General features: G+C 48.2%; 7 protein-coding genes across 16 annotated transcripts in view; 5 read left to right on the forward strand and 2 right to left on the reverse strand.

The window, feature by feature from the left end:
* Positions 1-45: 45 nt before the first annotated feature.
* On the reverse strand, positions 46-17,149 carry CG33203 (uncharacterized protein). 3 transcript variants are annotated; one of them, NM_001170294.2, is made up of 8 exons: positions 16,798-17,149; positions 15,696-16,491; positions 4,492-4,707; positions 2,157-2,260; positions 1,960-2,097; positions 1,867-1,875; positions 1,592-1,732; positions 46-1,532 (listed from the first exon to the last, which is right to left on the reverse strand). In NM_001170294.2, the coding sequence occupies exons 2-8, from the start codon at positions 16,354-16,356 to the stop codon at positions 1,440-1,442; spliced, it is 1,362 nt and encodes a 453-aa protein (NP_001163765.1). In that variant the 5' UTR covers positions 16,357-16,491; positions 16,798-17,149; the 3' UTR covers positions 46-1,439. The 3 variants fall into 2 exon arrangements, with proteins under 3 accessions (NP_001163765.1, NP_001138119.2, NP_001163764.1); NM_001170293.2 differs by lacking the exon at positions 1,867-1,875 and having other exon boundaries at positions 52-1,532.
* Nepl17 (Neprilysin-like 17) lies at positions 2,345-4,471 on the forward strand. The gene has a single exon (NM_143384.2). The coding sequence runs from the start codon at positions 2,355-2,357 to the stop codon at positions 4,398-4,400; it is 2,046 nt and encodes a 681-aa protein (NP_651641.1). The 5' UTR covers positions 2,345-2,354; the 3' UTR covers positions 4,401-4,471.
* Nepl18 (Neprilysin-like 18) lies at positions 5,061-7,245 on the forward strand. Its single transcript, NM_143386.3, has one exon. The coding sequence runs from the start codon at positions 5,086-5,088 to the stop codon at positions 7,132-7,134; it is 2,049 nt and encodes a 682-aa protein (NP_651643.1). The 5' UTR covers positions 5,061-5,085; the 3' UTR covers positions 7,135-7,245.
* On the reverse strand, positions 7,464-9,562 carry Nepl19 (Neprilysin-like 19). The gene has a single exon (NM_143387.2). The coding sequence runs from the start codon at positions 9,534-9,536 to the stop codon at positions 7,521-7,523; it is 2,016 nt and encodes a 671-aa protein (NP_651644.1). The 5' UTR covers positions 9,537-9,562; the 3' UTR covers positions 7,464-7,520.
* Positions 10,232-12,385, forward strand: Nepl20 (Neprilysin-like 20). The gene has a single exon (NM_143388.2). The coding sequence runs from the start codon at positions 10,243-10,245 to the stop codon at positions 12,343-12,345; it is 2,103 nt and encodes a 700-aa protein (NP_651645.1). The 5' UTR covers positions 10,232-10,242; the 3' UTR covers positions 12,346-12,385.
* Nepl21 (Neprilysin-like 21) lies at positions 13,133-15,455 on the forward strand (the record flags this gene model as incomplete). The annotated part of the gene is made up of 1 exon (NM_143389.3): positions 13,133-15,455. One exon carries the CDS (start codon positions 13,133-13,135, stop codon positions 15,254-15,256), a length of 2,124 nt encoding a protein of 707 aa, NP_651646.2. The 3' UTR covers positions 15,257-15,455.
* A 363-nt stretch (positions 17,150-17,512) lies between the features above and the next one.
* Positions 17,513-20,017, forward strand: part of Doa (Darkener of apricot) — a gene marked incomplete at its 5' end in the record, with an annotated part of 34,700 nt that continues 32,195 nt past the window's right edge. For 4 of the 8 annotated variants that reach the window (NM_001043299.3, NM_001382085.1, NM_001014682.3 and 1 more), the window contains 3 exons: positions 18,461-18,798; positions 19,206-19,324; positions 19,445-19,540. In NM_001043299.3, coding sequence (NP_001036764.2) covers positions 19,206-19,324; positions 19,445-19,540 — 215 coding nt within the window. Of the gene's footprint in view, positions 17,975-18,460; positions 18,799-19,205; positions 19,325-19,444; positions 19,541-20,017 lie in introns of those variants that run through there. The other 4 variants (NM_001144648.3, NM_001144649.2, NM_001014680.4 and 1 more) reach the window with 2 other exon arrangements.

The raw sequence follows: 20,017 nt of genomic DNA on the forward strand, positions 1-20,017 counted from the left end.
GCGGTGATATTTCCAAGCGAAAATAAATTAAAAAACGTTGCGAGTGCTTTTCATTTGCTCATTTAATACACTTTTAATGTTTATTAACCTCTCAGAAAATCATTTTACATTATTCGTATAATTGTCACTTATGTTTAGCAGCAACTTTAAACTTAAAGCATTGAGTCTGCCTATAATTATTGCTTTGTTTGTTTGAATTCGTTTGTTAGCTTACGTTTCTCTTGTTAGATTTGCCTTCGGTCGAGTGGGTGGTGTAAATTATTGACACTACTAAAACGCATTACTCATAATTGTTCGCATTGCTAGGATTAAAATAGACCGACGCTCGAAAGGTTGCTATCGTATATAGTTAAGTTGGATGTATACCCGCCCTAATGCTTAGCTCCTAGGGTATACGTACTCATAATAAATATTGCGGTTTCTAATAATATTCAATACTCTGGGAGCTCAATAAATACTTGAGGTTAATATTGCGCACTCAATTGACATAAATGATATAAACCCAAACCATTTCGAATTCCTACTACTACGCTTTCTCTGTACGCGATTCGTTGCAGTAGCGATTTGCCAGGAGACTGACTGTATTGGTTTTCACACTTGTCCAACTTGAATTCGGGTTTCTAACTACTGGGCACTCATCAGCAAGAAAATGAGCGGTTGAGTTTCGTTCACAACTATGCACAGATTGGAGCTTTAACTAGGCTTACACTACCACTAGCTCGCTAGCTTGCCAAAATTAACAAATTGCATATCTAAAAAGTTCAACTAGGAAGAGATTAGCTTATAGGTGTTCTTATTGTAGATTTTTCGACGAGGTACAAAGTTGTACGTACGAGTATTTGAAAATAAGATGTGTTGTCGTAAGCACAATGAGGTACATGTGTATCAACATCATTCAAATCATCGTTACAATTACTCATTAATCATTATTCATGTATCATTATGGATTACTCGCTATCCATTGCGCAGCCGTATTTGCAACTGAATACCCAAGAGATTACCGTGAAAATCCGAAGACTTGGTTCCGAACTATCCTGCCATCCTGTCATCCTCTCATCCGGCCATCATGTCGTTCGTCTCGTCTCGTCCCAGTAATAATATAACCTTAATGCTTAATACCACAGTCGAAGTAAGTACTATATGTAAATACACACATACAGTTCATATATGTATGGCCTATACCTACACCTAGATATACATATGTATATTGTTACTACATCATCTTCGCTTTCTTATACACGGTATATTCAAGTAGCGTTCGTCCTCGCCCCACTGCATCGATGGATCTCCGTCTGGTCTCATCCGGGGACTTGGGCTCGCCGCCTCCGCCAGGCGATGGGCGCGATCAGGGCACGGATCAAGTGAGTCCGGGCCCGCCGCCTGGCCAGGATTATCCAAGGCAAGGGAAGCAGAACCAGCGGCAGCAGCCAATAAGCGGGTCATAGCTCCACGTGACCTAGAGCCTGCTCGGTGGCGTTGGCGGCGGTGTGGCAAGTCTGCGTCGACATCCACTCGAAGTCCTTGATGGTGGCCTTAGGATATATATAAATATGAATACCAGGAGCCTTTATCCCTGGAGTATATAACCCACCTTGTGCATGGAGTAAACGGCCACGACGACCAGCACATGCATTATATTGTGGGAGTTCAAATAGAAGTCCACCACTCCGGGAAACCACTTCTCCGGGATTCGCATCGCTCCTATGGCACCGCCCAGTATGGAGACGCCGTCCTGGAACAGAGGGTTAATGACCATATTAGCGAGCGGTATTCGAGAGCGGATTGGTGTCTTGTGTCCGCTAGGAAAAGTGCTAAGCGGCTCTGTCCATTTACTCGAATGTACATATGTATGAAAATGTGACTTACAACTTCAACCTATGCGCACCGAGAGAGGCCAGCCAAAAACGTACAGTTATAGAAAATAGCAGTTAGTCAATTGGAAAGCCTGGACATACGCACCTGCAGGTAGACATGGGAAAGGGCCATGTGACTGCCGCCCACCATTCCACGGATGCGCAGGAAGGTCAGAATCGAGCGCATGGCGAAGGGCAGGGCGAAGCACAAGCGACGCTGCCAGGGTGAGCTGGCAGTTAGAGCCTGTCGGGGATAAGGGATCGATTAGAGAGGATTCCGCATCAACAGCCGGTGACACTCACCTTGTAGAGGCCCCACAGCGAGAGCACGCAGTAGGAAACAATAATGAGCCACTTGAGCACGGGGGGGAAGCACAGAGTGGTGGCTGTGACCAGGGGCAGGGCACCTGCAAATAGAAACCGGAGAGCGGAAGAGATTGTTAGCACACACAGTCTGTCCGCCGATAAGGCGGTCCAGTCGGAAAACAAAGCTCGATCGCGATGGAACGCCTCCCAGCTTCCGCCTGCCTAATCTTTGTCACCTTGGCCGTCGGTTCATTGGCCATCCAGGGTGGAGTCTTCAAGGAGCTAACCACGCCTCTGGGTCAGCAGATCATGCGTATAGCCAAGTCGGCGGAGATGTGCTCCTTTATGGACACCTCTGTGAGTCCCTGCGACGATTTCTATGGCTATGCCTGCGGGAATTATGCGACAATAAATGCGGCAACCTCGCAGAAAGACACCAATATCCGGCAGCTTATGTTTGCCAACTATCTGCGTCGGGTGAGGCAGGTGCTTAACGAGCCCCGGATAAGTACAGATCGGCCGATGGAGGTGCGCGTGAAGTATTTCTACGAATCCTGCCTGGACACAGCGGCTTTAAGGACTAAACAGCGATCCCATCTGCTCAGTGTTCTAAGGGAGTTTGGTGGAATGCCGGCGGTGGAGGGCAAGTCCTGGGACTACGTCGGTTTCGACGCCATTGAAATGATGGCTCAGTTGCTCCGCCGCTACGGAAAGTTGACTCTACTGGGTGTCTATGTGGTTCCGGATCACTTCAACTCCCAGATTAAACGCCTACAGTTGGGCCAAAGGCTCGATCTCGCTGAGAGCGATGAGTTTGCCAGTCTGTGGAAGAAGTATGCGCTGAAGATGCGTCTGCGGAACCTCCTGGGTCTGTCGGAGGAGCTAGCTAGAAAGACTGCTGAGGAGATAATAGAGCTGGAGTTGGAACTATCGCGCAGTGCTTTTGACCATAGAATGAACCGTGATCCGCGACTGATGCGCCATCTGACCATGCTGTCCAACATGAGCGATGCTTACGGACCGATTCTTAACGTGACTCGCTTTGTGACCTCCTGGTTGGGTTCCGAATACAATCTTCCGGTTTTTGAATCAGTTCCTAGCTACCTTTTCCAGGTAAAGAAGATCCTGCTGAGCACTCCCAACCATGTGGTGGCCAACTATATGCTGTCCAGTCTGTTGACCGACTTTGAGATCACGGCGAATGAAGAGCAACAGAAAGTGATCTGTCACGAGCGGATCACCGAGCTTTTTCCCGATGTGGTGGACCATATGGTGTACCACTCATTAGAGCAGCAAAATCCCTACATAGCCAACGAGATGAGGAGTCTGTGGGTGGAGCTGAAGTCCTCCTTCCGCGAAATGCTCAGTTCCCCGGACATCGAATGGCTGGAGAAGCAGACACGTGAGGAGTTACTGGAAAAACTCAATGGTATGTCCTTCGAGATAGCCGGCGGTCAGGCGGTCAACTTCGAGGAGCAGTTCGGCGATCTGGTGGTCAGCTCCGCCGATTATTATGGCAATATCCAACGCCTGCTGGAGGTAAAGGCCAGAATTCTCCGCACGGATCTTTTGCGGGAGTCCAGCAGCGTATACTACTACCACGGTGTAACCGCGACTCCTATCTATGAGACGGAAACAAATCTGGTGGTGCTACCGGTCAGCTATATGCAGCATCGCTATCTTTGGGACGATATTTATCCGGCAGCTCTTAAGTACGGCACTCTGGGTTTCACCATGGCTCACGAGATGGCCCACGGATTCGATGATCTGAACCGGCTCTACGACAGCAGGGGAAACCTCAACGACAACTGGAGCACCCAGACCAAGGTGGGTTTTGAGCTGGTCAAAAATTGCCTGGCGGACCAGTTCAGTGGGATGCTGTACGGCAACTTGCGATTGCGAAGATTGAAGTCGCAAGCTGAGAGTATAGCGGACAATGTGGGTATTCGCATTGCGCAGTCGGCGTACTGGAAATGGTTGGATCAAGTAGAGATGGAGGAAACGGAAAGCCTGCCGCACATGACGCAGTCGCCGGAACAGCTTTTCTTCCTCAGCGCGGCTCAGTTCATGTGCTCGGATATCTATCCAGAAAGACGAGCGAACTTCGTCCGAAACAATTTCCATCCGCCATATGAGGCCAGGGTATTCGCCATGATGATCAACAGCCCAGCCTTCGCCGAGGCATTCCAGTGCAGCAACTCGTCCAAGATGAATCCCCCAAACAAGTGTCTGATGTATTGATGATTTCCCCTGTCTAGCTGATTACGCGTTTGTGTATGTACTGAATAAAATAGTTCCGCTTCCCAAGCATTATCATCGCGCTCGTACTCACCAAAGCTCTGGCTCACCCAGATCCCGACCATGTCCAACTTGAGCAGCGTGTAGTAGACGTTCTCGCCCTTCTCGATGTTCATGAACAGGTGGTAGACGAAGCTGCCGCACCAGGGAGCCACCGATCCGAAGACGTGGCAGAAGGACAGGAACTTGTAGCCACTGTCCCAGGGCATCAGTCCGGGCACGATGGCCAGGATGTAGAAGATGGGTATGGCTAAAATGGTAAGATTAACGGAGGGGAACTTTTAGAACCATTTAATGTATGGGCTTGGTGCCTATCCAACTCTAAGATAGATATGATGTCACCTATTTATATTTACATAAAATACGCATAGTCGGAGGTAGTAGAGCGTAATATTTAGATAGATTATTTTAGATTGGTCAGTACTCCAACATAAGCTTGACTAGTTTGAAGCGAATTTTTTTTTGAGCACGAATTATATAAGAGTGCAGTTCATATTGTATAAGAGCTCGGAGATAACATGTTGACCTACCCCAGCACCCTGGACATTGTATAAACAAATCCCGCTGATAAGGTGGCCGCCACCGATCGGGAGCAATTGAAAATTAGTTGAGTTTAATTAGGCGCGTGATGATGACGAGCCGGGTGTTGTGGCTCTGCCTTTTGGTGGCCATAGTTCCAGCTATGGCCAAGCCATCGGATGCTGGTGATCCCTTTGCCGACGACTTGACTTCGGATTATGCGAAGAAAATCATTGTGCAAGCGAAAGTGGCCGAAATGAAGACAATGATGAAGCCGGAGGTATCGCCCTGCGACGACTTCTACACTCATGCCTGTGGAAACTGGCATCGCCACAATCCTGCCCAGCTATTGGGCGACGTTATGACCGACAACTTCAAATTAATATCCAAGGGATTCGATCGACGGCTCCAGCGGTTGCTGCGCGCCAATGACCTGCAATCCGAGCTGGAAAAGAAGATGCAGCGTTTCTACATGTCCTGCAATCTGGTCCATCGCGATGATGTGCACTACAAGCTGGCCCTAGAGAACGTCATCCGGGAGTACGGAACACTCCCGGCCTTGGTTGGGGCCCAGTGGAACTCCTCCGACTTCAGTTGGTGGCGAACAGTGGCCCAGATACAGCACAAATACGGAAAACAGATCATTATAGGCCTGGAGATAATGCACGATATCCGGAACACATCGGTGAACCGCGTGTACATAAGTCAGCCAGATTTTAAGACAATTAACACTCGCCTAACAAATCTCATGGAGGAGGTCCGCACATCCATGGATCTGCAGCAATATTTCGGTCTGAGTTCCAGCGTTGCAAAACACACAGCCGAGCAGCTCACTGAGTTGGAGAGAACTTTCTCATCCGGTGGCTCTGGTGCAGCGACTCTGCAGGAATCATTGTCCCTCTATACGGTGGCCGATCTTCAAGAGAAATACAGCGACCATCTGAATTTCACCGAATTCCTGGGCCTGATCCTCGGCGAGGAGAACATACCGAAGTCGTTGTACATCTATGACGAGGAGTACCTGGACAAAGCACTTCTGACCATGCGAAGCACACCACTGGCCACACAGGCAAACTACGTTTTGTGGAAGCTGCTCGAGGACTTTCTGGTGGACGCCCAGCCCAAGGATATGGTTAAATGGTGCACCGAATCCACTAAGAAGTACTTCGGAAAACTCGCCGAGCACGCAGTTTACAAGCGATATCGCAACCCGGACGTGGAGTCGGAAGTTCACAAGATCTGGGATCAGATCAAAGGAATCTTTAGGCAACGTCTGTTGGGGGACAAACTGGACTGGATATCCAATGCCACCAGGACGTTGGCCATCGAAAAGCTAGAACGCATGCATCTGAACATCAACTCCTACGACGAGGAGAACTTTGAGAATGTATATGGAGAGGTGTTCATCGATCGCCTCAATTACGTTTCAAATGTTCAGCAGCTGCTCATTGCCAAGGGCATCAGATTTGTGGCAAGGATTAATCAGCCGGCAGACTCCGTAGATGCCACAGAGCTACTCGGGTTTACTCCCGCCTACAACATTCAGGAGAACAACATCACGATCCCGGTGGCCCTGCTGCAGCCACGCTATTTCTGGGGTGACCAGTATCCGGAGGCGTTGAAGTACGCCACTCTAGGCTATCTCCTCGCCCACGAGATGCTACACGGCTTCGACGATGATGGAAGGCAGTACGATGCGTCCGGTAACCTGGCGCCTTGGTGGGACTTGAAATCCCGCTACGAGTTTGAGGAACGGCGCAAGTGCTTCCAAGCCCAGTATCACGAGTACCAATACGGTGGATCAAAGCTGCCGGAGAGCAAGGATCAGTCAGAGAACATAGCGGATAGTGGAGGCCTTAAATTGGCCTACGCCGCCTACGAATTGTGGCTGGGTCAGCAATCCGAGGAGGTGCTTCAACGTGAAACCATGGAGGGTCTGCCCTTCAACAGTCGCCAGCTTTTCTTCTTGGGATACGCACAATTGTTGTGCGACGACGTTCAGTTTCTCTTCCAGCCCTGGGTGAGTCAATCGGACAGGCATGCACCCAGCAAGTACCGGGTGATTGGACCGCTGTCCAATTTTCAGGAGTTCCCTTGGGTCTTCAACTGCTCGCAATCGGCGCCCATGGATCCGGAGTACAAGTGCGCCATCTACTGATAAAGCCCTATATAGTTCATTCGTTTTTTAATTAACTAATTTTGCTTTGATGTTGCCTAACTTGGTAAGCTCAAATGAATGAATGAAAAATAAACAAACAAATATAATAGCATCTTTCAATTGGCATAAATGTAGTTCTGGCATTTATATATAATAAATGCTTAATGTGTATAGAAATGTAAACAAAGTAGCTTTATCAATGAGAGTGCGTAGAAACATATAGACACGGTCATGGCTATATATGCGCTCTGATAATTGCTGTTGACAATATATATGTGTATATTAAATTGTCGAGAAGTAACCATTCAATGACCCAACATTTCAGTGTTAGTTTTTATTATGGGTAGAATTTATTGTAGTTCAGAGTACTTTAAATGATGTCCTAACTAATCCAGGTTAACGGCGAAGAGCTGACACTTCTGGGGAGAGGTCATCCTGCTAGCGGTCCCGCAGTTAAAGTCCCGTCCAAAGGCTCTAAAGTTCGATAGTGCTCCCAGCACGCGGAGGGCATTGGGAGTGCCCAAAAACAGGGATTGCTTGTCCCGGAACTGTTCATTGGCATCATTGCACCATAACTGGGCAAAGCTGAGGAAGAACAGTCTTCGGGAGCCAAGGTTGAGTTGTGGCAAGGACTCGGAGCCCAAGAAGGATGGGTCCAGTTCCGCCAGAAGCCTTCGGTAGGCATGGTAGGCCACCTGAATGGCCAGATTGTCGGCTATGTTCTCCGCCTGCAGATCGCTCTCCGGCAAGTAATGTCCATTGAGCCGCAGTCTACCGTACTGCTCCTTGAAGCAGGACTTCCTTTTGGAGTACTCAGCAAAGGACTTGGCATCCCACTTGGATGCATCTTCCAAGCTGTGTGCCAACTGCTGGGCCAGCAAGGTGCCCAGACTGCCATACCGCACTGCTTTTGGATAGTAGCGGGACCACAGGAAGTTCGGTTGGAGCAGAGCAACTGGTAGCAGGACTCTCTTTCCCACAGGATCATAGGTGACCGATGTCTGAGTCTTCACCTTGACCCTCAAACTCTGATGGTTAAGTATGGTCCTCAGATTGTGAAGATAATCTCTAGGTTTCAGGTGCAGCTCCTCATATCGCTGCGTGAAATTGACTTCGGCATATCCATTGATCACCAGACTGGTTGTATTCAACTGCTCTAGTAGTTGTTCCCTCGTCTCCGGAACCAACCAATTTGCTGAAGAGTTTTGTAACACACCTCTAAAGCTGCGCTGTAACTGCTGCCAGACTACATATATATCCTTCAGGGTACCTTCATCTTCATACTGCTCGAACAACATGTGGTCAAGGAGCTCGCCAAAGAGATCCCTGACCCGACTGACGCACTGCTCCACAACGGATTCCGCTCGCTCGTAGTAGAAGTGCTTTAAAAGCTCATTGAAGACATAGTTAGCCAGTACGTGTGGTGGTGTCTCCGTCACCAGCTCATCTATTTTCATAAGATAATCAGGAACATGCTGATATAGGGACTCGTTGGCCAACAACTCCCGGTCAAGGACAGTTTCCACGAACTGGGTGAGTTTTGAGACATCAACGTAGTCCGCGTCACTTGGAGTGTACAATTTGGACATCACTCCAACTCGACGATCCACCATAATGGCGGCAATCTTTTGCTCAAACTCTGTAATTTCCCTTGCCGTTGTTACGGCCACTTTGGGATCCACACCCAAGTGACGTTCCAAATGATTGGCTATATCTTCTGCCACGGCCTTTCTGTTGGCCTCCGGAAGAATCTGCTTCGGCTGTCCCACGTATATGCGATCCGCCGACTGCTGAAAGAGCAAAAGGATGTCAAAGCCGTACTGCCGCTTTATTCGCGCCACTGTGTCCAGCCAATCGAACTCCTCGGCTGGCCACTCCTGACCCGGGAGACTTAGGACGGGCATGCGTCCGAAATCAGCCACAATTTCCTGCAACTGACGTCTGTAGAGATCCTCCGGTACCTGTCGAAAGAGCAGGCAACTGGCATAGAACTCCTTCAGTCGGAGCACGGCCACCTCATCCGTTTCCACGTTCGCCGGCTGCTCCATTAGACGCTGCTGCTTGTGGCTATAGGCCTTGAGCAGCAGCTGCACGAAGTTCGTCTCCCGGGGATAGGCATCGTTGGCCGGATTGATCTGGGGCCAATTTCCGCAGCTGTAGTCGTAGAAGTTTTCGCAGGCATCCGCGTCCTGCTGCATATAGCTGCGCATTTCGGCGGACTTGGACAGACGCATCAGTCGCTGGACATAGGCGCTGTCATTGGACTGCGAGATCAGCTGCTCCCGTGCCTGGATGCGCAGGTCAATGGCCGGTTGACCAGTTAGCAGGTGACCTCGACCACTTCCCACCAGATGGAGCAGCAGTAGCTGGAGCAGGGCATGTGCGATACCAAAGTTCTCCATGGCGAACACTCCGAGAGCGACTGAACGGGCAGCTCGACAAGACGCACTTCCGCACCCACTCTCTGCGACTGAGATTGAGATTAAGCTGCGCTGAGAAAAATCTGAACGCAGTAGATGATCCGACTTAAAATTGTTATATCCATCTTTCAATTTCAATTTGTTAATATGATATATTGTATATATTTTCCGGTTGAGAAATCTTGCCAATTGGTTTATATGCCATATATTATTGTATGCATGGGTTTGAAATTTCTTTCAGTGCAGCACGGGGTGGAAGCGCTGCCCAAGATCTTCCTTATCACCCGCTCGGTCGTGGGTCCCATATTTCTATCCCAAGTTAGAGGGGAGTGCGTGATTGGAATACAGATCACGTTATAGTGTAATAACTGGGTGGAATACCTATGGGCACTTAATGCCGTCAGTAACTAGTATTGGCGGTTAATTGCTTTGCTTTGCATTTTATTATAGTCGATAGCATTACGATTATATACTAGAGAAGAGAGTACATTGAATTTAAACGGGTTTCCCTTCTTTGCATGAACTTCGACGATTCTCATTTTTAAATCTATGCAAAACCACGGAGATTTGGTTACCACCTCTAAGTTATAAGAAGAAAGAAAGCGATAAGCCTAAGCGCTCAATTCCATTTTCGGCAGCTTAGCTAATAAGCTTGGTTCATTAAAATATTTCATTTTAAAAGAGACACATGACGATGAAATTGTTCTGCATTTGGATTGCTAGTCACGTTCTCAGTGTTCTGGTTTTAGCGGCCCCCACAAGCGAGGATGTACTCAACCAGGACACGCCTTACATGAAGGAACTAATGCGTCAAGCCAAAGCTGCTGAGATCGAGAGCTTTATGAACCAGAAGGTGGATCCGTGCAAGGATTTCTACGCATTCTCCTGTGGCAACTATAAACGCATCAACTCGGCTTTGAACATGCGGGTATTGACTACTGGAGTGTTCGAGACTTTGACAAAAGGGCTCAACCGAAAGATCCTGAAGATGCTCAACACACCCCATGATAGCCACGACACTCCGGAGGACATTCAGGTGAAGCACTTCTACGAGTCCTGTCTCCAGATCAAGGAGCTCAACTCGACGTACAGCGAAAAGCTGAAGCGGCTCATTGCAGAATTTGGAACGATGCCGCTGCTGGAAGGATCCTCCTGGCAGGAGGACGACTTTGACTGGCTGAATACTACTGCTCGCATGGCCCACCGATACGGAATAATGTCCATTATAGGCGTTGGAGTCGCCACGGACTTCGCCAATAACCAAAAAAACATTATTTACATAAACCAGCAGGAGTTCCCATTAAAGACACGTTCCATGTATATGGATAACGAAACGGCCATCTACCGCCAAAATTATCAGAATAATATCCAGCTCATTTTGGAGAAATACTTAGGTGTTAAGGACGAATTGGCAAGAAAAGCGGCCAAGGAAATGTTTGAATTCGAGGTGGACTTGGCCCATGGACTGGTGGACAACAACAAACACCTGAACCTAAGGGACCTGATCGAACTTCTGACTGTCGCTGAATTGCGCGAGAGATATGCCCCCACCTTGGACACCGACCAATTGATATTCGTGAGCATGGGAGAGAAGATTTCCGACAAGGTCTACGAATACAACAGACGTTATCAGCAAAATTTGGTCGAGGTGATCGAGCGTACGCCCAAGAGCACTGTGGCCAACTATTTATTCCTTCGCCTGATCTGGGAGTTTATACAGAAACCAAGTGGAGTGGCGGAAAAGCCGACAGAGGCCTGTGTGGACTTCACCAAGACGTACTTCGCGAAGAATCTGGACAACATGATCTACCGCCGCTACAAAAACGAGAAATCCTCCAGAGAAATCGACAGCATGTGGCATCAATTGAAGTCCACCTTTAAGGAGACCTTGCTATCCAGTCCGGCTCTAGATTGGATCGAGCCATCCACTCGAAGTCTTGCCATCGCTAAGCTGGAGGCTATGACCCTGGAGGTCAACAACTACGTTAAGGAGAACTTTACCGAGGAATTTGCGGACCTCAATTTGCAAAACACGGACTGCGTAGAGAATTTGCGACAGGTTCAGATGCTGCAAGCAAAGCAAATGCGGCAATTGTATCACCAACCGGCTAAGCCACTGGAAGCGGGCGAACTTTTGAGCTATACCCCAAGCAACATCCTGCTGGAGAACAGCATTAAGGTTCCGGTGGCCCTGCTACAACCCTTCTACATTTGGTCCGATGTCTACCCCAATGCGGTTATGTTCGGAACCCTGGCCTACCTAATTGGACACGAGTTAATCCACGGATTCGACGACAGCGGACGGAAGTTTGACGAGAAGGGGAACTCAAAGGATTGGTGGGATGAGAAGTCCAGCAGCAACTTCCTAAAACGACGGGATTGCTTCACCAAGCAGTATGGCAGGTATGTCTACGATGGCATTCAGTTGAAGGAGTCAACCGCGCAGTCGGAGAACATTGCGGACAACGGCGGAATGCGACTGGCCTACACCGCCTACCGGAAATGGTACGAAAACCAGTTGACACTTCCTAATGGGGCTCAGGATATGACCAAGGAGACCCTGCCCAACCTGCGATACACCGCCAAACAACTATTCTTCATTAGCTTTGCTCAGAGCTGGTGCAACGATGTACATCCCAAGGTGAAGGCCCTTCAGGTGTCAACCGACGACCACATGCCAGGAAAGTTCCGCGTTATTGGAACTTTATCTAACTTTGAGGAGTTTTCAAAGGAGTTCAACTGTCACGCCGGATCCGCCATGAATCCCATCGAAAAATGCATACTTTACTAGAGTATATAATAAAAAAAAAACTAAGCAGTTGTTAACTATTCACTTTGTGATTTTTAAGTTTTGGAAGGGATGAGCACTTCAGTAATGGTTAATATCGGACTTAATTCCATATTTTCTTATCCCATACCTCAACCTTAATTCATAAAGTGATGTTGAACAAATAAAATATAAATTCGCCTTTTTACAATGTAGGACGTGTCAATGTTTTTAGCGAAATGTGGAGATTCTGCTAGCGTCACAATTCGGAAACGTGCTGGTTGGGGCTTATATTGTTTGAGGTTTACAATAGACACACATTAACTAGACGTCATGGCAGAGTAATCAACTACCTTGACATCAATTCTATCATTCACGTGAGTAGAACAATATAGAGAGTCTTTGCTGAAATTGACTTTATCAGCTTAATTTAATTCTATTCTATTTCAAAAATCACTGACGGAAAAGTATAACATATCCGAATGTAATTTTATAAAATGAAAGGTTTTCGCTAGTGTTATATAACCAAAGCATATCTACAGAAAAAGATTGTAGACGAGTTAAGTTCAGCTGTAATATAACAGCTATAGTGATTGATAATGCTTCCGCGAAAAAATGATTTGATAAAAATTAGCAAGCTGTTTGCAATCAGCAGTGAGCAATTGGAACTCAGTGTTTGAGCTGAGCACTGTGTCAGAGAGCACCCGATAACCCCAGGGTCGCCTTTTGTTTACCGAGAACCGAGGAGCGGCTTGGGTTTAATGGGGATGGCGATGAACTCATCAGATCAACTGAGGCACGACAGTCGATCATGGGAATTAAAGCGAAGCACAACGCGAAGCAGTTGCTCTGCATTTGCATTGCTGGCCACGTCCTAAGTGCGATGGTCGCGGCTGCTCCTACCAGCGAGGAAGATCTCAAACAGGACACGCCCTACATGAAGGAACTATTGCGTCAGGCGAAGACTGCTGAGATAGAGAGCTTTATGGACCAGAAGGCGGATCCGTGCAACGATTTCTACGCATTCTCCTGTGGCAATTATAAGCGCATCAACTCGGCTTTGAGCATGCAGGTGGTCACCACTGGAGTATTCGAGACTCTGACCAAAGGACTTAACCGAAAGATCCTGAAGATGCTCAACACACCCCACGATTCCCACGACACTCCGGAAGACATTAAGGTGAAGCATTTCTACGAGTCCTGTCTCCAGATCAAGGAGCTCAACTCGACGTACAGCGAAAAGCTGAAGCGGCTCATTGCAGAATTTGGAACGATGCCGCTGCTCGAAGGATCCTCCTGGCAGGAGGACGACTTCGACTGGCTGAATACTACTGCTCGCATGGCCTACCGATACGGTATAACTCCCATTTTCGGCATTGAGGTGAACAAAGACTTGGCCAGCAATACCCGGAATCGGATATACTTGGGTCAGCAGGACTTCCCGCTGGAGGCGCGGTCCATGTACGTCGATGATGCAACAGCAGTATATCGTCAGAAATATCGTAATAATATCCAGCGCATCTTGCAGCGTTACCTGGGCGTGAAGATGGATTTGGCCAAAAAAACGGCCAAGGAACTGATTGACTTTGAGGTGGACTTGGCTCAAGGACTGGTGGACGAGAGTGAAGGACTAGATGTGGGTGAATTGACCCAGTTACTCACAGTGGACGAAATCCAGAGAAGGTACTCCCCCACCTTGGATATCGACCGATTGCTATTTGTGAGCATGGGAGAGCGCATTTCAGACCAGATCTACGAATATAACAATCGTTATCAGCAAAACTTGGTCGAAGTCATCAAGCGTACGCCGAAGCGCACTGTAGCCAACTATATATTTTTCCGGCTGATCTGGGAGTTTGTGGAGACGCCTTCAGATTCGCCGGAGAAGCAGATGAAGGCATGCGTGGACCTTACCAAAAAGTACTTTGCCAAGAATCTTGACAACATGTTCTATCGTCGCTACAACAACGAGAAATCCTCTAGAGAAATCGACAACATGTGGCGTCAATTGAAGTCTACCTTTAACGAGACCCTCCGTTCCAGTCCCGCCTTGAATTGGATTGAGCGACCCACCCGGAATCTTGCTATGGCGAAGCTACAGGCAATGACGCTGGAGGTCAACAACTACGCAGACGACAACTTCACCGAGGAGTTTGCCGAACTCAATCTGCAAAGTGACGACTACGTGGAGAATGTGCGATATACAAGCCTACTTGGGGCCAAACAGATGCGGGAGATGCTTCACAAGCCGGCCAAACCCTTTGAGGCGGGCTCCCAACTCAGTTACACCCCGGCCAACATCCTGATAGAGAACACCATCAAGGTTCCGGTGGCCCTGCTACAACCCTTCTACATTTGGTCCGATGTCTACCCCAATGCGATTATGTTCGGAACCCTGGCCTCCCTAATTGGACACGAGTTAATCCACGGATTCGACGACAGCGGGCGGAAGTTCGATGAGAAGGGAAACTCGAAGGATTGGTGGGATGAGAAGTCCAGCAGCAACTTCCTGAAACGAAGGGACTGCTTCACCAAGCAGTATGGCAGGTATGTCTACGATGGCATTCAGTTAAAGGAGTCAACCGCGCAGTCGGAGAACATTGCGGACAACGGCGGAATGCGACTGGCCTACACCGCCTACCGGAAATGGTACGAAAACCAGTTGACACTTCCCAATGGGGCTCAGGATATGACCAAGGAGACCCTGCCCAACCTGCGATACACCGCCAAACAACTATTCTTCATTAGCTTTGCTCAGAGCTGGTGCAATGATGCACATCCCAGTGTGAAGGCACTTCAGGTGTCAACCGACCAGCACATGCCCGGAAGATTCCGCGTTATTGGATCTTTATCTAACTTCGAGGAGTTCTCGAAGGAGTTCAACTGCCCAGCCGGATCCGCCATGAATCCTAGTGAGAAATGCATACTTTACTAGTTAGATTGACCCGAAATGTCATTCCTCAGTTTGACCATGTTTACCCTATTTGGATTTGCTAATATTGAGGGTATTAAAATTATAGTTTCGAGTAAGCGCGAAGAAATTTTGTTGACTTTGGTCAAGAAATTCAAATTTTAAAATCTGTGAAAGAGATAAAATGTAAAAATTGTACTTTAAACTAATAGAAGTGATCAACAAAATCCATATTTAGCTGAGGGTGAATGCTATCTTTAGTTGTCCACTTTCTTATGCATGCCCAAGCCAACCTCAGTCAAGGTTCATTATAAATTCCGACCTAATCTATTTACGTGCCTCCACTTGGCTTTGACCGTGATTGTTACGAGCAGTTAGACGCGGCGGATCGATAATTAAGCCAGTGGTGACAGGTGGGTGGGAAAGGGTCGGATGTGGAAGGTTGAGGGCAAACGGAACTCACCATGTGTCAGTATGTTGATGGACTCGTTGTGCCAGTAGAACAGGCTGAGGAGGCATCCTTTGAAGGTCTGAAGCGGTCTGTAACCCCGGAGTACGTAGGGGTTGAACTGAAGATACGTGGGCATGTCCTGCCAGGGCAGCAGTTGGACCACATTCCCGTCGGATCCGGAACTGCTGCTGCTGCTGCTGGAGTTGCTGGCACTGCTACTAGGCACCGATGCAGCTGCAGCTGGTGGATGCTCCGCTGCAGGGACTACCGAGCCTGTTGCTGATCCCGATCCCAGCAAGGCAGACGTTGGCGTGGTGGAAGCTTTGGCGGAAGACGTGGATGATGTGGCGGGAGTATCCGGCTGAGTGGGTTCAGTGGATGCTATTGCGGTTGCTGTTTCCGGCGCCTCCTTGCCTTTCATTCCGTTCAGGGAATGGGTCTCAGCGGGAGCACTTGGGATGCCTGGAGCTCCACACGCTTCCACTTGGCCATCAATGGCGCGTGTAGGCGGCGTGGGTGGCGGAGTCAGCGACATGGTCTCCACGGTGCTGCCCAGGCAGTCGCATCCAGTGCTTCCTCCTCCAATCCTGGTCTTTGTGGAGCTGCCCAGCAGCTGCTGATCGGGTTTCAGGTCAACGGCGACTGCAGCGGCGGCGGCGGCAGCGGTGTCCATGCCGTGCTAATCCCTTTGATCGTTTTCGAAATCGGTAACGGTTACGGTCTCGGGCTCACTTTCAGTTCTAATCACTGTTCCAGTTCCGGTTCCGGTTGCGTGGCCGTTTCCGTTTCCGGTTCCCTAGCTGGCCAGCTGAAAGCGAAAGCAAACGTCATGAATTATGGATCGTCTATATGCGGCGGGCTAAGATGCGATTTGTTACGTATGTGTTGGCCAAAAAAAGCACGTGCGAAAGCGAAAAGGAAAATGAAAACGAGACCAGGACAATGTCAACACACACACACTCGCACAGCAGCCTCGTGACCCAAAAAGGCCTGCGCCATTTGTACTCCTTGGTGTGTGTGTGTAATTGAATATTCCATGCGAATCACGCGAGTCTCGGATTAGGCCACAAATACCAGCTCCCGGGCCCGGGAAAAAATCAATAAAAATACTCACTTCTGCCATGGAACACGCACACGTTTTTGGTACAGAATCCTCCTCGCAAAAGTAGAGGGATTACGTTTTTTCGGGGACTACAATCCTGGACCGATGCTACGATGAGCAGGTTTCTCCACTCGGCTTGCAGATGTTACGTGGGCGGGGCATACTATATAGTTTATCGGTATTCAAGCCATTCCATCGGCTTCCGTGGGCTTCTGTCGGATAAAATAAAGTATATCCCAGCTAGATGGACTCTTTCCCAGAGCGACAAAACGCGGGAAGCAGAGTTCGGGGAAATGAATCCGCGTACACGACCGTTGGGATAGGCACGTCAGTATTTGACTGAGCGTGGGCACACGATAACGATACCGTTATTTTTCCTCGCGTATTGTTATGCAATTGAATGAATCGGAACCCGTATTTTTATTGGGCGCCAAAGCAGCGCAGGCGCAGTGCCGAACACGAGGCAGCCAGCTGCTTCTCGCGCAGTTACTCTTTCATTTTAAAAAGTCAAATATACAACAATTAAAAAGATGATTTATTTGTTTTGGACCAGTTTTGTAACAGTCGTCCGAGGCTAGTTTTGAATTTGAATACTTCCCGCCTGAATTTTCATTATGTGGCAACTGCTTACTCTTACCAACACTGTGCTACGACGACCCTTAACGGTTGCATTACTCAACATCGATATCAACAAAACATCGATAAGAGTCGCCCAATCACATGCTTCTCACATCACTAACCAAGTGCAATTCAATTTAATCCGTTGCAAATACCCGCGTATTAATCATATTTGTTGGACTGCAGGCTGCTGAAAAGAGCTGCTAAAAAGAGCAGCCCAGCCAAACGGGCACCGCCATGCGGTAATTTTATCGCAGACGAGCTGCTAGAGGCGAACTGCGCGCGGTAAGCGAAAAAGAGCGCCAAAAGGTGAACATTCCCATGCAAACACTCGCACCTAAGCAGAAACAACAGTACAAAACCCATGCAACTACCCTCGCTGAAGGACAAGCTCATGCCCAGCGGCAGCGTGCAGCAAGCGAAAGCGAATTTCTCCTGGCAATCGCTAACGCAACTCTTGAGCGGCCTGTGGCAGCGCCTCTATTTGCCGCGTTCGCCGTTTTTGGCTCTGCCAGCGCCGCCCCTCGCCACGCCCCCAGCTAATACTACGCAGCGCCGCGCGAAGAAAGAGGTAAGACGGCTGAAAAGCCCCAAACAAGATATGAAAATGCTCGGCAAAACAGATATCTCGAAAATACGGAAAACAAGATATCCAACAAAACTGCTACCCGTCTATGGGATTTGTGGCACCCATACAGACGCAGACTCGAGCGTGCGGGTGCACAGCTGACTACGCAGCACGCCGCGTCGCAAGGGCTGTCGACCTGCTAGCGGACGAAGAAGTAGAAACCAATTCTTGGTTTTTACACCAATAAACTATTTAGCCAGCGCTCAATACATACCAATACCTCATAAGAACGATTTTAGATCTTATATAAAAGTAGAAAAGTTACTTTCCAATTCTTGCTTCCAGAAGCAAGGTTTTGTGGAATTTTATCCCTTTTATTGGTTGTAGGCCATTATTATTGAGCTGTTTTAGTTTTTCCTAAGTGTTTTGTTTGGTACTGTTGTTGTGCACTCGGCAGCTCTTTTCCGCCAGATTTTTTCAACACTGTTTAGTTGGCGTGCACAACACTGTCTCCCAGACGTGGTGAATAAAATACCAAGTGACGTGAATTGAAGGAAAAAAAGACGATTTTCAACGTAAACGCACACTATTTTTCGGTGTGTGTGAAAAGGCCAACAAGCGTTTTCAACAACAAGCAGAAGCCAGGATTTACAGGACAACAATTGTGGATATAGCGGCAGCAGCAGCTGCTCAAAAGGCAACAACAACGGCAGCGACAGCGACGCTTCGGCCAAGCAACAACAACAGTAGCAAAGCAAAGCCAGCGGAGCGCATAGCACAAAAATCAATTTTCGCGCTCGTGAAAAATATCAGCAGCAAATTGCAAGGTATATGTGCTAATGGTTAGCTAATTAAAATGCGAAAGTTTGTGGACTCTTTCGTTGCTTTTATTTGTAGTCCGTTTTTCCAATGCACTCACACAGAGCCACAATATTGCAATTAGCTTGAGCGCCCGCGTGTGCGAGTGTGTATATGTGTATGTGGGTGTGAATGTGTGCGTGTGCGTGCCAGCTGTATTCCGTACTGTACTCACCTCTAGATGGGAACAGCTGAAAGGGGTGGTGGGTGATACAGGGCTGTTCCCAGTGCTCACACCACCCGTTGACTTACAGTTCATAAGTACATATGTGCATGCATATATGCGCATATAGGCAGTAGTATATAGCCTATAGTTAAAACTTATAGGTCTCCTAATGGTACCACAGACCCACTGACAATGTGTGTACGTTTTCAGATGCCCAGAACAAGGAGACTCCACCACTCAAGGGATCGCTCCTCGGCGGGCACACGAGACAAGCGCCGACGACACGATACTGCCGATCATTCGCCACCCCTAGCTGAGGCCCCATCGCCGTAAGTTCGCCATCATCTTTGCATTCTCCGATATTCCCATATTCTCGGAATTCTCTGCGAGCTATGTGAGGAACTACTCAGCTACCCATTGTACTCATGGTCTCCATTATTTCACTGCAGGCCGCGCATCACCAACACACATCACACAAGATCGGCGGCCAAGCGAAGGCGACACGAGCTCGATGCCAAGAAGGCCCAGATATCCAAGGAACCCACGTAAGTAACTCGCATTATTTGTCACTTGGCAGACTATTCTATCAGAGGGTCTAAAATAGATTCAAGCGAAGTTGACATCGCTTTGGAATCACATACCCTTCGGGTAAACCCTACAAGGCGAATAGTGCTCAGTCCTCGTACAATCTTGTACAATAACTGCTTTGAATGCCAAAGCGTTTTTGTGGACAAATATTCATCTGACAACACGACGAAACCCTCTGCCTGGTTACAAAAATCGATTGCGACATTCCCAACGCATCGAAAATATTTTAAGCCCTCAAAAAATTTCTCTGATTTTGTGACAGCATTTTCAAAAGAATACAAATTGTTCTTTATTGCGAAATCGATCGAGTCAATCGATTTCATACTACAGTATATGGAAGTGTCTTTGATCGTAATGCGTTTGGCTGCATAAAACGTTGAACTAATGGTACCGTTGCTAATTTTTAATTTTATACAAAAGACATAACATAAAAG

Source organism: Drosophila melanogaster, chromosome 3R (assembly GCF_000001215.4).
Source record: "Drosophila melanogaster chromosome 3R".
Classification (NCBI taxonomy): domain Eukaryota; kingdom Metazoa; phylum Arthropoda; class Insecta; order Diptera; family Drosophilidae; genus Drosophila; species Drosophila melanogaster.

Excerpts from the sequence above, each read along its gene's own strand:
- Nepl17 (NM_143384.2), top strand. The coding sequence starts at position 2,355 with ATGGAACGCCTCCCAGCTTCCGCCTGCCTAATCTTTGTCACCTTGGCC.
- Nepl18 (NM_143386.3), top strand. The coding sequence starts at position 5,086 with ATGATGACGAGCCGGGTGTTGTGGCTCTGCCTTTTGGTGGCCATAGTT.
- Nepl19 (NM_143387.2), bottom strand. The coding sequence starts at position 9,536 with ATGGAGAACTTTGGTATCGCACATGCCCTGCTCCAGCTACTGCTGCTC.
- Nepl20 (NM_143388.2), top strand. The coding sequence starts at position 10,243 with ATGACGATGAAATTGTTCTGCATTTGGATTGCTAGTCACGTTCTCAGT.
- CG33203 (NM_001170294.2), bottom strand. The coding sequence starts at position 16,356 with ATGGACACCGCTGCCGCCGCCGCCGCTGCAGTCGCCGTTGACCTGAAA. Across the intron at positions 2,261-4,491 it reads CTGGGTGAGCCAGAGCTTTG|GTGCCCTGCCCCTGGTCACA; the intron begins GTGAGTACGAGC and ends TTCTATTTGCAG. Across the intron at positions 1,533-1,591 it reads CCGTTTACTCCATGCACAAG|GCCACCATCAAGGACTTCGA; the intron begins GTGGGTTATATA and ends ATATATCCTAAG.